Genomic DNA, 16,501 nt, shown 5'->3' on the forward strand with positions numbered 1-16,501 from the left:
CAGCGAATTTAAGTGAAAGCAACAGAAATTATCTGATAAAATATTACATCAAAGCGGCGAATGGCGGGAGCTGGCTGGCTGGCCCAACTCAAAGCGCACTGGATACGCACACACCGCGGCCATTGACACCCAGCTGACGATTTGGTGCCCGACTGGCAGTGTCATTACCTTACACCACAGCGAAATTAACATAATTATTCCTTTATAAAAAGCGGAGGGCGTGTATAGCAATGCGGGATAAGTCGGTGCGAATGTGCGTGAGTAACATGATGATTCGAGGAATAAAATATTTATGTGAATTTCTTGAAAAAAATTGCATGTAATGCTGAAATATGACTCAAGCAATTTGATATGACTTTAAATGCTCAAATACTATTAACACCGAATATATTCAATAATTAAATAATTGCTGTTGCATGTAATTTGGGTTTGTGCATAAACGTGAAAAGCTTGAAATATTCCTTTACAATAGAATTGAATCAATCGGTCTCTGCATGAAGTTATGCAATTTTTATTTCTCTGCTCAAAGACATTGAATTTTCCTAAAACAATTCCTGGAAGCCAAAGAATACAGATATAAATAATTTCTGTTGAATAATTCGTATTTGGGCAAAACTTTGACATATAAATTTTAATTAATGTCATAGAAGCACTGCTTGTTTGAAATTTGAGAACAGTTGAAAGTGGCCTGAAATCTGAACTTAATTAAATACATTTACGAATAGTACAATTGGACTATTATTGCGTCAAAGATTTATTCAAAATTAATTTGCACCGTAGGAGTTTGTGAGTTCGGAAATATCTCATAACATTTATTAAAATCAACTGCAACAGAAATGAAACACTTTTAGTTCAACACTGGATATTTACGAAGTATGTGTGTAAACATGAATACACAAGCATTAGTTTATAATTATAGGCATGTGTATTAGAGCGGGTCGATAAAAGAAATCTAAAACAAAAAAACACGGAAAAGTCGCGTTTGCGATAAGTGTTCTACAGTTTATTCTGAAGAACTTTTTGCAAGACACCTTTGGTCTAAAACCGGTTTCAAGTCAGCGCTTTTTAAGGCGTATTTTTTAGGGGTTAGAAACTGTTCCGCCAATTTTTGAGATTTTCGAAAATTAATACGTAGCTATTGATAATTTGTCGAAATCAGTAGGTTTGGATGGGTTGCCATACAACCGATTATTCATTATTATTATGTTTCGCAACCGGTTTCCGACCCATAATAAATGTTATTTTGAATAAACCGTAGCAAATTTCCAGCATACGCGCTTGTAAAGAAAAAAACGACCCACACTAGTACACATGTATACGCCAGAATAGGTTTATAAATATATGCAGGCATGTGTAGGACAAACAATTCGCAAACGCACACTTACCTAGCAGCATCAGCAGCAACAAATGGGTGCTGAAGAGCAAGCCGAAGCGACGCAAGTGATCCATCAGCATGATTGCCTTTTAATTTTCGACAGCAATTTGTGTAACGCAAAACCAACACTGGCGCCCTTCACGCCACGGCCACTTCTCCTTTGTCTTATACACGTAGCGCAGCAAGTCTTACTCGCGACCACTTTTCGCTTTTCTGCTCACTTTAACAGCCGTGCTTGTCATTGCGCCATTGTTGACTTTCACCTATGGGTCGATATTTTCACATTGTCCTGCCCGTGTAACTGACAGCAAAATTTGGCATTGGAATGATGATTTGTTTGCAGCGTTTTATTTTAGGTATGCTGTGTGCGGCAATCTCATTAATTTCATGCAAAAGTCTGCAATAATAGAAAGGAAAAGCTTTTAAAAACGACAACAACAACATGTACATACATATGTACTAAAGACAATGGTATGCAGAGAGCTCTATTAAATCACAAGCGAAATTTAGCTGAAAGCGCCGTGAACGGAATTTGTAAAGTGTGCTTGCCAGTACCTGCCTGCAGATTGAATTCTTCTCATCAAAAATCTGCCAAGTCAACTTTTTGTCACAAAAGCATGCCCTATCGAGCGCTATTGAGACATGGAGACGCGTGTGGAGCCATTGAAATCATTTTATGACCATACATAGAATGCAATTTGGCGCTCTAATGTTAAGACACTGCAAGTGCTTCGCTTCATTTCATATTCCACTTGTGCCTTTTAACAAATGCACACTTTAATTAAGAAATAATTACAAAAACAAAAATAAAAATGTATATGAGTGCAACAACGTGAATATGCACTGCAGGCGAGGCGGCCACACGAGACCAAACACACACAGGAAGCCGCGCCGATTGAGTGATGTTTAATGAGAAAAACGTTCACATGCAAACAATAGGTATTTCCTATCCACCGCGAAGGGCTCGCAAAAAAAAGCCAACACAATAAAATGGACTGCAACAGGCGCAGCTACGACGAGGTTGCCAGACAAAAGGCGTTGGCATAAAAGCGGAAACAAGAACCTCTACAGCAGTAAAGTGAGCAGGAGGAAAGTGCCCCAAAGGGGTTCAGACTGTGCAGAAGTGAGCTAGTCGGTTGCGGTGTATTTAACCTCCGATGCGTTGCCGGTTAAAGTGTAAATGTGTCGCTGCGGCAGTCATAATCACACAACTTGGCCTCGCAGCACAGCCAGCCCAGCGGGCGGAGTAGGCAGTGGAAGGAGATTTCAATTGCTAACCGACAACTGGCAGCAATGACGCGGCGCTGAGGTTGAAGGCAAGCAATGAAAGCAACAGAAAGCTGAAAGCCACTGCACTAGCAAGCGTGGTGTGAGCAGTGCAAACTTGTATGCATGGGTATAACTTGGTTTGCAACTGCGGTGGTACACTGTAATAAGCACATCCAGCAACCGACGGCTGCTTGCTTCATATTTAGAATTATGCACATGGCTGCTTCTACACAACAAGCAGTATGTATGTGAATAAATGTGTGTATACCTATGTATATATGTATATGTATTAGTACATAAACTGTGTGGCAGTAAGATTACTGTATTTCAGTTTCCCAAGTTTAGTTTGCCACTACTGTTGCAAGTGCTGCGTTGCACATTGTAATGTTGCAGTAATTGCAACATTTTCAAGGATCCTCAAGTATTTTTAATTCAGTGCAGTGCCGCTTGTTGTTGGCATACAGTAGGCATAAAGCGAAAGTTGAGCATGCAAGGTCTCGCTAAGCTACTCACTGGTGGATCGTTTATGCAAATCCCCCCACAACAGCAGGTACGCATGTGTATACGTAAATATATACATATATATGTCCGTGTGTGTGTTTGTGAGGGGTGGGTTTAAGCAAACACATTTCTGTCGGTTGTCTGCTGACTTTGCTTCGTTACTTATTTGCAATTAAGATTTATGTTGCATTATGATACGAGTATTTAAATGTCTGCTTCAAAAAGCAACAAAAATATATACATATGTATGTATATAAATAAATTGGTGCATGAGTGGAAAATAGTGCAACGCACAGAAAATCATGTGACGGCCGCTTGCTCTTATAGTGAATTTTTAAAAATAAAAATAAAAGCAAAATAAAAAAAAATGTATTTGCCAGCTGCACAATTCACTTGAGGACCGTGTCAATGCCACCAGCGGCAATAGACGGTACACTCACTTTTATTTACATACATATATCAGATATGCACAAGTAAGTATGTCATACACATAGCATACAATATTATATGCATTTCAATACTAACTACGTACGAGCTCATGTTTGCCTCCATGTGGCTCACTTTTGCTGTCGAAACGAAAGCAAATACAAATTCATGCACTCAACAGCGCTTGCATTCAGCTTACGGCAGGGCTAATTTGAAAAACGTTCTATAATAAACCAGTAGCAGTGCACTTGTGGATACTGTTTTAATTGCACAAGTCTGCACTTAAATGTTGCAAGGCACACGAACGAAATCGTATCTTCATAATGAGCCAATATTTACTAGGTAAGCATTTTTAGCGCGGAAAGTAAATCTGTACACGAATTTGAACGCAAATACGCTGCCTTCTTTACAGTGAGAAACTATGTATGTTGTAGTCTTGAATCGCTGAGAAACTGCTGCTTCTAAGTTTGTAGCAAGTTTCATGTAAAAACACAAATACGCAATAGTCTGCAGTTAACATGAAATTTGCAATCACTCAAAGCACTTCTCGGCATTTCATTAGATTTTAGTATATTTTACGCACTTTTAAGTAGCTTTACATAGGCTGCTCATTCCAAATAAAAATCACTCTTAATTAATCAACCGAACGCCATCTTACGATCAAGAGTGAAGTGCATTAAAGTAATATATGTACTGACAGAATTCATCGTGATAAAGTTATCCGAACTGCAAAACAAAAACAAAAAAAAATATTTAACTGCGCTGGCACCGAAACTCTGATACTCTAAGCAAGTGTTCCATACAAGAACTTCATTTTGATAGGTTAGTTTCTATGGTAGCTAGATGTTATAATGGCCTGATCTCAACAAATTTTTCGGAGATTAAAGCGTTATTTAAGCAATATTTCATGCCAAATTTCGTCAAGAAAATTTTTCAAATAAACAAATTCTTGTACAAAAACCTTATTTCAAACTGGCAATTTGTATGGCAGCTATATGTTATATATGAAACAATTTCTTCGGAGATTGTAGCAATATTTTAGGTAATAATCCACGCCAAATTTCAAAAAAATAAAAAATATCTTTTGAAATAAAAAAAAAATCCATACAAGGACTTGGATTTGAGCGATCAGTTTGTATGGCAGCTATATGCTATGCTGCTTCGATAACGGCGGTTCTAACAGAGAAGCTGCCAGTTGATGAGTTAAGAACGTGTGCAAAATTTCAGATTAATATCTCTAAAACTATAGGACTAGTTAGCGTATGTGCTGATAGATAAGCGGATAGGAAGACAGATATGCCCAAAACGTTATGCTAACCTTTTATATGTATGGATATATATGCATACATTATATATAGATTATAGAATCTCCAACAGTTGTTTTTTTGAATGTTGCAAACATCTCAAACCTAATATACCCTGTTCAATGTATTAGTATATTATTCAAACAGCGAGGAAAGCGCCCTACATGGCGTATAAGTAACATTTTTCTCAATTCACTGTTTTCGATTTTTACTGATAAGTTATTCAGTTCGCTGAAAGTTTATAACATCCTGGCAAAATAAATTAAATTTCAACTTCGAAAAGACAAAGTCAAGCTAAGTCAATTAGCTAGACTCCTTGCTAGAATTGGGTTAATAGTGCATTTCATTGCTTGATGAGGTTGAAAGGAAGAATGGTGTCAAAACTTTGTAATTCGACAACTACATAAATGCTTAATTGGATATAATTAAATTCAACTAAGCAAGGCAAACTTTCAGTTTACAAACAAGTTGCTGTAAATTTGTAGATAGCTTGTATTTATAATCCTGAAATCCAACGGAATTTCAATATTTTGTAAAAAATGCAATTTTTAAGTTTTTTTATTTTGTGAAACGACACAACCTTGCAATGTATTTATTGCACATTAGGAAAACACAAAGTTCTGCCAACGCGCACTGGATTGCAAAGTTCAAAACCAGCTGTTACAGCAGTAATTGCAGGAAGCACGCTTCAAGCGCCGTTTGCTGCTGTAAATGTTCGCGTTAAACTTGACACAGAGCATTCACTGGAAGTGGCGGCATTGACATCGATTACAGACAGTCGAGCAGCCACAAATGTTGCTAACCCCAACATCAGTCGCTGGAAGGGGGCTTCTCCCCTCTCAACATGAATTGTAGTTGCTTTAAGCTTTGCATTCAGAAATCTAGTTTGTTTTTGTTGTTGCAGTGTATTTTGCATTCTATATACACTATGCTGCAACACCGGTCCATTAGGCGCCAAAAGTAACAGCTGCTCGACAGCTTGAACTTCATAACCATGAAAAGAGAAAATAACGAGTGCGGTAATAACGGAGAGTGGAAGACAAAAACAGAAAGAAAATCATACCGCATGATATGCCCCACTTTATACAAGGTTGCCTAAGAGCCTAGGGTTGCAGTTTTGTACAATGTACTCACACAATACCGTCGATTTTTTTAGATGGTTGTGCGAGGCTGCGGCAAAATAGTGTTGCTATAATGCCAAACTGCGGCGAGAAGTTAGAGCGTCAAAGTCATTAAAAACGCTTCAGCTGCCTTCTAACACTCTCGACTAAAAAACTGAACACACTCAGCGTCATCACAATGCAACTATGTGGTTTTAGCGCCGTGTCGCATGCATCACGCAGTGGGGCGAGTGGATTAACCGTGTTGTTGTTTTGACAAGTTAACAGTGGCAATGCAGTACACGCGCATAAATCTGTAGATATCAATTCGAAAACTATTAATAAGCATGCCATAACGCCGAGCTTGTCATTTTGAAATGAAGGTGAGCTGCACGTTGCGACTCTGTAGAAATTTCCAGCGACAATATGATATAATAAGTGGAGAATAAGGAAATCGAATCGATCGCTGCAGCTTCAATAATCCGAATGTTTAAACTCAAGGCAACATCGCATTCATCGCCCTAAGCATTTTGCTTGTTTTTTTTTCTTTTTTGTTAGTAGTTGCATTTCCTTCTTAATACTACCCAACTATGAAACTATCTCATCGTGCTACTTGACCTGCTCAGCAGTGCACAAGTGGCAGAGCTGTAGTTTTTGTACAAGTGCTGCAGTCATCGGCACTTTCAGTAACAGGTCCTTTATATTTAGATTGACCTGAAATTGTCCTCACTTTAGCTTTTATTTATTTCTTTACTATATTTTGCATTACAGTATCTTATTTCGCTCTATTTTCTGCATTGGAAGTTTCGTATTCTCTCCGCCGTCTTTTATTTGTGTTATAAAATATGTGCCAGGGGTGAAAACGACGTTGGCAAAAATAATAACACGAAATGAAAATGAGAAAAAAGAATAGCAAAAGGCGAACGGCGAATTGTGCATGAAGATTTGCGAAAATGCTCAACAACTGTTGCAGTTGGAGGATACTTTTCACTCATTAACACTTACAATGCGCAAAATTCCATAGAAACTGCGCAAATATTACACCCTATTAAACCCGCAGCCGAACCGTCTGTTTTCAAGTACCAGTTGTGTATTGTTATTGTTGCTGTATCAGGCGGTTGCTGCTTAACCGAAGGAGTAAAGCTATGACTTTACCATTTCTCTTTTATATCAGTTGCACGGGGCTCAATTCGAGAGTTGAAATCACCCACCATATTTAACGGAAAACCTCGTAATTTTTCCAATTATTTCCATAAATCTGTAGAATTACATACTTTTTACAAATAATGGAGTTCCTTCTTTCCAATAGGTGAGTTTATAACAGAAATATGTGATTGACAAGATATTTTTTAGGTTGTTTGACTAATGAGAGTGCTTAAACACTGTGAAATCTATGGAAATAAGGAAATATCAATTGTAATTAATTCCGCTATAAGTTTTCACTACAGAGTATCATAGAATCAGTTCAGTTTGTCACTGAAACTAGAATCTTCAGACCAACTGATTGCTTAATGTAGACAAAAGCCTTATCAAAAATAAATTGCGAGAAAGTCATCACACTTATTTTTAAGTTCAGTTCTCATCTCTGAAAAGAGTAAAATCGTACATATCTCTATGAAACGCCCTAAAAGCTATTCTTCAAGTCTCCAAAAACAAAACTAATTAAACTGAGTGTAAATATTTATTTTTGCATATCATGATGTAGCGTAAAATTGCATGAAATTCGATAGCTACACTCACCCTTCAGAAAAATATTATATTCAAAGGCTTTAACTCCCTAAGGAAAATCTTATATAATTTCCTTTACAATAGATTAACAAAAGAGCCGAGCAAATATCAGAATATAACTTAGCTCACTAGTCCTTCTTAAAAGCAGTTATTTTCAAATGACATATTGGAACGCGATATAAATTTTTCTTATCTATATCTAGATATTTAAATTATTATCCGAAAATTTCAGCTAATTCATTAAGTTAACGACAAAGGTAACTGACTTGCGTCTTTCCCTTTCGACTTTCCCTTTCCTATCTAAGCGGACATAGTTTTTTCTGATGAGAAGCATCAAAAGTGGTGGAAGTAGTATCATTACTTGATTAGAAAAGTCAAAACAAAGTAATTGTCAAGCGCTTATATAACTGTAAGCACACACGCCCCAATGATTAATGGTGGTCTAATTTTGTTTGCAATTAATACAATATAATGTAATATATTTATAACATTGTCACAAAAAAGCAACCGGAAATTGTAAAAAATTCACCGGGTAAATGATTTTGCAAAAAAAACATTTTTGTTAATACATTTTTTAAAAATTTAAAAAAAATTAAATTCACATTTTTTTTTATATTTTTTTAATAAGCTGGACTGTTTTTAATTAGTACGCCAAATATGAGTCGATCTGTGGACCAGTTTGCTTAGAGCAGCTGCTTAAGTCGGTACACATTAGTACTAAGTTGCCATTTTTACTTTGGATAAAAATATGGAACAAAAGTTTTTTTTTATAAATTTAATATTTCTAACCAAATTTCGTATGCGCAATCATTACGACTGCTGGAAAAGGCTCACGGTGATTCAGTTATATCAAAATCACAAGCTTACGAGTGAGACAAAGCCTTCAAAGACGGTCGAGTGCTCCTTGAAGACATATTAAAAAAGTTAAGAATATGGTGACTGAAAATCATCAGGCAAACGTTAGAGAAATGACAAAAAAGCTCGACAGCTCTCGGGAGTGCATATGTAAGATTTTGATGAATATTTTTGTATGAAACGCGTTTTTACTCGAATCGTCCCGATAAAGCTGAATATTTTTCAAAAAGAGTTCCGTAATAAGGTCTTTTTGAACATGCTTAAGCGTGCGATTTCCGACCTTACATTCTCAGAGAGCATTTCAACTGCCGACGAGACATGAGTTTATGAGTTTGACATGTAAACAAGTCAACACTCATGGAAATAGAGGGAAAAACGAAAGCCGTTCAAAAATTCAGGTGATGCTCATTGTTCTTTTCTATATTCGTTGTTTGGTGCATTATGAATTTGTTTCAGAGGGACAGACGGTCAATATGATTATTATGTTGAGGAGTTTGCGTAACAAAATCTGTGAAAAATGGCCGAAATTGTGAAAGAACAATTCATGGATACCATCGAGCAACCACTGTATTCACCAGACTTGGCTTCGTGTGATATTTTCTTATTCTTCAAACTGAAATTACCGCTCCTTGGAACCCGCTTTCAGTCGATCGTACAGATGAAGGAGCTGAAGGCCACCCCAAAAAGTGTTTTTGGAAAGTATTTCAAGGAATTTTTTGATATCTAGTGATGACTACTTTGAGCGCGACAAAATAAATATTGATGAACACATTGTCACAGTATATTTATGTACATATACTTTATTGTTTGTACATTTACACTTAAAGAGCCTTTACTGTGTCGAACTGTCTATAAATAACCTTTCATTGATTTGAGGTTAGGTTGGCAACATATTGTGGCTAGTTCAATGAAGCTTCAAAATATGTACGAGCGAAAATGAGGAGTGAATTTGTAAAATTGTGTATCAAAACCAGCAGAGATTTGCTTATATCCCTATAAAAAATATGTAAACGAGGAATGCAGAAGATTTTATTTCGAGATTCGAGAACAGAAACGAATTTTAGTCATCGTATCGCTTTAATATTTTTCAGAATATTCTCCATTAAGTTGTATGCACTTTTGTATTCGTTTGAACCAATTGTCGAAGCACTTTTGTCACTCTGATTGAGATATCTCCAAAGAATGCATTCTGAACGTATCAAACGACGCTTCAAGAACGTCGAGAAACGCTGACTTCTAATTCATTTTTTAAGAACGGGTATAAAAAGAAGTCGTTTGGTGCAAGTCAGGACTATATGGTGTATGATTCAGAACTTCAAAGTGTTGAGTGCTCAAAAATGCAGTTATTTCAGTGTATGTGAGTGATCTGTTTTTGGCGGTTGGTTTTTTAGATTTCTTGCAAGAAAAACAGGCGACCATTTTTTGGGAAGTGCTGCGTGCGTGAACAACTTTTTTTATATTCGGCTCATATGACAACACTTATACGTAAGTCCACGATTCATCACCTGTTAACATTTTATTGACATTTATCTCGATCAATCGACACGACCCTTTTTTTAGCGATTGACAAATTGTGTGCGATCCAACTTGAGCAAATTTTTTTTTTAGTCAAATGTTCATGCAGTTTTTCATGTATGCATGACCCGCTAATCCTATAGTTGCCTTAATCTCACGGCAGGTCACATGACGATCTGGTACTCGCAGCATACGCACAGCATCAATCGCGAATAACAAATGCTTTTGAAAGACCTATAAATTTCTCTACTACTAAACAGCTGGGCTTCCGGAAGCTTGGTCAGCGCTGGGCCATCTTCGATACATACGCTGTTGCAAAAGCCTTTTGACAGAAAATCGATTCCAAGAGATATAGTGATCTCCTTGCACTCAGTAAAACTAGCGTCTCCCTAGGTTTTGGGCTTTCAACAGGCCATTGCCCTATTCGCGTCCATGCAGTAACACTGGGAATGACATCAGACGCCATCTGCAGAAGCTTTATGAAACAAGATGAGGTGGAAACAATTCAACACTTCCTTCTTGACTGTTCCGCGTTTGGGAGGTGAAGACTTAAGAGCTGGCGGGAATAGAAATTAAACGCCTGTGCAAATTTGTATTGGCTAAAAAGCGTTTTGCTAATTTATAGTTCTAATAGAATATACATAGCAGTCCGCGTGCGATCTTGGATCACTCATCTAACCTAACCTAACCTTAGCCTATACGAGAATGGCATTGAAGTGATCTACAACCTCAATTGAATCCACTCTGCAATCGATAAACACTGGTACTTGATTGAGCATAATCGCTCAAAACTTAACTGAGTTCAGCTTTGCGCAGTTGCTGTTATAAAAAACAATCGCGCGAAAATGTTTGTGATTTAATTTAAATTTTTGGCAGAGATGAATATTTTAAGTTACTGCAAACAACTCAAACAACGAGCGCTGTTCTGTGGATGCATAACAACAAAAAAGCCAAAATTTATGATACAGTTGTAAGTTGCCAGATTGCAACACTAGGGTTGCCAAATCCAAAATATAAAAGGCAATATACGAAATGTATATACGCGAACTAGTCTCTCAAATTTTGAAATGTAGGTTTGAAATTTTGCACACGTTTGTTTCTCAACAAGAAGCTGCTCGCTTGTCGGAGGCGCCGTTAACGAAACACTATAGACTATATTTGCCATAGAAACTGAACAATCAAAACCAAGTTCTGTAAAGTGTGCAACAATTTTTGTTTGAGAAGTTATCTTCAAGAAATTTGGCATAGATTATTTGCCAAGGCAGCACTACAACCTCCGAACTTATTTTTCAGATGGGACACTTATTACATTTACTTGCCAAAAAAACTGAACAATCAAAAACATATCCTTATGTGGACAACTTTCTTATTTGATGACGTATCTTCACGAAATATTGCACGACTTATCGCCTAAGCAACAGAACAATCCCCGTAAAAATTGGTGAAATAGTGAGCCCATCTACATATAGCATACAGCTGTCAGACTAACTGAACTTACAAAACCTACTTCTTCTATGGAATCTTATGTATTTATTTATGAAGAGCATTTTAGCTTCGGTGCAACCAGAGGCTTGACCTCAATAAAAAATGTATTGCACCTCTGTATATGAGCAGCGAATTTCTTCCAGTTTTCAAGCATGCCTTCAAAGAACTTACCTTTTCATTAATACAAGTATTCAAAAGAGAAAAATAATAATAAAAATAAAATTTATTGCTTGCCTACGGTTTAAACCAATATTTGTCTCTGCTTTATGACATGAAATGATAAAGGTATCCGTTATTTGCTTACATTGTTGATTTAATAGCTGAAATATTTGTTCTGCACCTAATTATCGATTGACACCAAATCGCTTGCTGTAGCTTGTGGCTTCCTAGTACACCTGCTTGTTGGTTTTGTATTCCAAGTATTTGCACACACCTTAAATACGTCAGTCGAACTAAAGTATAACGTATCACTTTCCGAACATGCAATTTTGGATCTCACCACTTTATTCAAACTGATTACTTGTTAAGTAACTTTCCAAATCGAATTCTCATTTTCTGTGAATCACTCTTGTTTTCATAATTCATCTTCCACATGATAGGCTGCACAACCACACTGTTAGCACCATATACATTTGCACTTATGTATATATGTAAATACTTTGAACCACTTCACAGCACATGTACGAATAACTTCAGATGCAACTTATTTTGCAACTACCGTTATATATTCATGCATTAATACATACATACATACATATATGTTGTATAATCCAACGGATCGTCAAGAATTGAGTACACCAAACGGCTGTTGCCAGAATGGACACTTGCTAGATAGCCGCCACTTTCATCGATTGCTCGATTTAACTTAGCTTTACCTAAAACGATTTTTGTGATTTTATTTTCTTTCGCTTTTCACTAGTTTTACTTTTCAAAAGCAATATTTTTTATTATTCGGCAAAGGTGAGCACATATTTAATAATTTAATTAAACCTTTAGAAACATTAAAGGTACATATTTTCGCTTGCAAATAGTTGCAACATCACTAATACACATACATTTCCTTCAAACCTTAATATCTGTAGTTTTGTTTTTTTCTGTTTTTTTTTTATTATAACGAATATTTGTTTATATATATTATAACTGAAGTGTTTCATGCACACACTTTTGCATATGCTGCTTATTTGTTTTCACAATGCATTATTAACACAATATTTGTTGTATATACCGTTAGCTGTAACGAACGCGCCTTTAATATTTTAACATCCTCTCGGAAGGATTTTCGTGCTGAAACTGTTTCAAGAAATGTCGCATGCCAGGCTGTTTGCATACCCTCGTCACAGCGTGACCGAAAAGCGCGGCATACATTTCATCTATTCGCCGTCATTAAGTTCATGGATACGAGCGCAAACGAAGAGCGGTGAGAGTGTCTAGTGGCGAACAGCACAATAGCTATATCAACATACCAAAATATAGCCACGTGTCTTGGTAGTGTCAAGTATGCTGGAGTGAATGGCAAAGCTTTCAGAGAGGAGCTAGCGCGAGCAAGAAATGACCTGTAGCCAATTCGTTAGAGCGCGTGTGGCTCTCAAAGGTACTCAGTGCAAATTTGGTATATCCATAAAACACTTTAATTATGCAATTGTATTTAATTTACTTAACTATTACGTACATTAAGGCACTCTTCTTAGCTGCTCTTTAGTACTCTTTTGGTAGCAGCATACACTCTTTGGTTGATTATTGTTTCTCTTTACACTTTGGCGCTATGCAAGGCATAATTTTTGGCGCTTAACAACGAATATGAGTAAGTCTTGAACTAATATTAGTTAATAATTTCATTTTGAGCCATTTTGAGTTTTGTCGCAACACTGTTTTTGTTCAATTAAAGTTTATCTCGCCATTTTTTGAACGCAATTGTTAAAAAAAATTCATTGAAATATTTTTTTTAGGCTAATAATGCTGTTTTAAACTCCTGCAGTACATCACTAGTCTATCCACAGCCTCTGGGTGTGCTGTAGATTCCTCCCCTGGAAAATAGGCTGATTCCAGGAGAAGGTCTGTACCTTCAAATTCCCTGGCTTGCACCACCACCAGATCCTGCGTCAGGAACTCTGAAATGCAGCAGAAGTCAATATTGTTCCTGACTACTACACAAGTTCTAGGTCTCTCGCTAGAGAGATCTCAGACTACCTTATTGGAATCTCTCCTTTGTAGACCCAAGGCTCTTGGATCAGCAGGAAGCTAGCCTTAAAGTCGGGGTCGCGGCAAGACGCGGTTTGCCACGCTCCTTTGCGGGGGATTCACCACTACCCCTGGCTCTGCTCCTGGCTAGAACCTCCGCCACCTCAGTAGTCTTCCCCTCACGGAGATGCCGCAGGCACCACTTCAGGCTGGCTCCACTCATGCCCTTCCTGTGAGGTTCATCGTGCCCAGCCGCTGAAAGAGGGGGAATGTGCTCGCAACTTCATCAGCGGCCGCAGTCGATTTTGCCTGCAGAGCGCCGCTGTATGAGGGCATGGCGTCGTCGTCCTCTCTAGCATGCTTCTCAAATAGCGCCCGCTCCTCTAAACTTCCGCTTAGCTCCTTGCCCTCCCTTACCTGCAGCTGCGCTGATTCTGTTGTCCTTCTCGTTGACCATGCTCGTTGTCCTTGTTTGTTGCCTTGTTGTGTCTGTAGTTGGTTTTTGTTTTTGTTTAGCATTATCACACGTCAATTCCTTACGACCCTTGGCTCAACTCGGTAAGCTGTCGGGTCCAATTTTCTTAAGAAAACCCCTTGACGTGGTATGGTCGCAGTTACTTCTCAATATTTTATATATTATATTTGTTTGTTTTTTGGACTTGAGACAGTTTTAAGCAAAAAAAAAATTCTTAATGCCAGATACCGTTTCAAGAGGCCATTCTGTGGAACATCTATGAGATGAAGCGAATCTAAAATTTTGCAAAACGAATCACATTTTTTTATCTGCTATCGGAAATTTATTAGAGTGCTTATAAATACATATATAGTATGTGTCTATAGGCAAATAACGAGTCGAAAACACATTTTTATATCTTTTATAACGTTACATGCTTCTGCTCGCTATTGCACTTGATTTAATTCCACCTAATGGCTCCGATTATTCTAAAATGCGTATAAATCTAAAGGTACAAAATTATCAAAGTACAAGTGTCTTTGAATATTCATTATTAAATTCCGTTTACATTTTGCATATTTTTGCACGAAAAACTTTAGTATGCAGCCCGACTTTCATCTCAATTTATTCGAAGCATTTAAGTAACGGCACGCAATAAAGCGAAGAGTAAAGCAAACATCAATAAATACCATCAAAATAAAACTGAGCGTGATTTTGCTATAACTTCGATTGCCTGGGATAGTTGTATGGTTCACTATTGCCGCACGTGTGCCGAAAAGGCTTCAAGTTTAGATGTGTTTGTATTTGTTTGTGCAAGGCACATATATTTCTATATTATACTAGTTGATTTTCCCTTTGTGATAACAATATTTATGGCAAAGAGATCAGCTTATGTGTTAAATATATATGCATACGTGTAGTATAGGTGTAAGCCATTGTTTATTTTCCACATTATGAGCCTAAAATGATATAAGATCAGATGGTCTTCAGTCATACTGCACAGGATTGTAGAATCAATACTCATCTGTGTGAACTTACGAAAACACTGCGATGCTAAATATAAGATCCATCAAAGCTTAAAATTGTTCTCTGAATAGATTTTTGGTGGTTTTTTTGTTGTTGGTTCTTTATTTTTTTTTTTTAATTATGTTCGTAGAAAATAGCGTCTCCTTTTCGTTCAACATGTGCTTTTGTTTCAAAAGCAAATCGTAGGTCGCTTGATATATGAATTGCAACATAGCTTTTATTATTTATCATTTCGATGCTGTCCGTTTTTACAGTTTCTCCTTGTCGATCCAAAAATTCAAATTAATCCAACATATAAAGATTTTCAGGTTACATCATAAGAACACCAATCCAAGTTAGAGTCCTCGTATAACTGCTCAAAAGTTCTTAGTTTTCCTGACCAAAGTTCAGATATCACCGAACTGAAAACGAATGCGCATGACGAATATTTTCACAATACTAGAGCATGAGCATTCTCTAATATTATGAGATAAACTTTAGGATTTTCAAGGCCCTTGTACATCGTTCTTATAAAACATTCTACCTTTTTGTCTAAGGTTGAGGTCGATACAAAGCGAAGCAAAAGCGATACAAAGACTGGAGCGATAATATAATAGTTCAAGCGTAGATCGATGCTCTAAAATGGTAGAGTGAAAGTGGCAATTGTACATGGCTTTTTGAGATGAAGAGATTTATATTCTTAAAGTTATGGTTAACATGACCGGGAATACATTCAACTAATGAACGAAGGAATGTAAACCGTGAATTTAACATGTTATCGTTAAAACTGCACCAATATTCAGCAAAATTTTATAACTACGCAAATATAGACATTCCACCAGGTAGGTTAGGTTAAGTTAAAATGACTATCCAAGAAAGTTCTCATCTGGACAGCTAACTCCAGTCCGCTGTGGTACCTGTTGACTCCAAAGAGCTGGATCATAAAATTCTTACAGATCAACAAAGCGCTTTGAACCTATCACAAATTTGTTAGGCCTACAAATACAGTTTCTATGCTATGTCTTTTGGTTCGCCACAGCTAAGATTACCGACATGTTTCAGCCTCAGTCTTGCAAAGGCTAGACTACGGAGCAGAAAGTCTTGCATTTAGCTACATCCTCAATAAAATTGCACCCCATTCCCCTCAAAATAATTGGACAATTTTAATTAAGTACGCTATTTCACCGTATGATAAATTAATAATAACAAAGAAAATTGCAAAACGTTAAAGAATAAAGCAACAAAGACTAAAAATAGCAAGAAGAGTTCAAACGAGAAATCAATGCATAACCTGCTTTGTGGCTTT

The 16,501-nt window shown here is 37.0% G+C and overlaps 1 protein-coding gene across 1 annotated transcript in view; it reads right to left on the reverse strand.

Annotated features, from left to right (window-relative positions):
- Positions 1-12,821, reverse strand: part of LOC120782431 — a 73,233-nt gene extending 60,412 nt beyond the window's left edge. The window contains exons 1-2 of the mRNA XM_040114714.1: positions 11,863-12,821; positions 1,386-1,772 (exon numbers count right to left, since the gene is read on the reverse strand). Coding sequence (XP_039970648.1) covers positions 1,386-1,455 — 70 coding nt within the window. The 5' untranslated portion in view covers positions 1,456-1,772; positions 11,863-12,821. The remainder of the gene's footprint in view (positions 1-1,385; positions 1,773-11,862) is intronic.
- Positions 12,822-16,501: the final 3,680 nt, after the last annotated feature.

The sequence above is a fragment of the Bactrocera tryoni genome, chromosome 1 (genome assembly GCF_016617805.1).
Source record: "Bactrocera tryoni isolate S06 chromosome 1, CSIRO_BtryS06_freeze2, whole genome shotgun sequence".
Lineage (NCBI taxonomy): Eukaryota > Metazoa > Arthropoda > Insecta > Diptera > Tephritidae > Bactrocera > Bactrocera tryoni.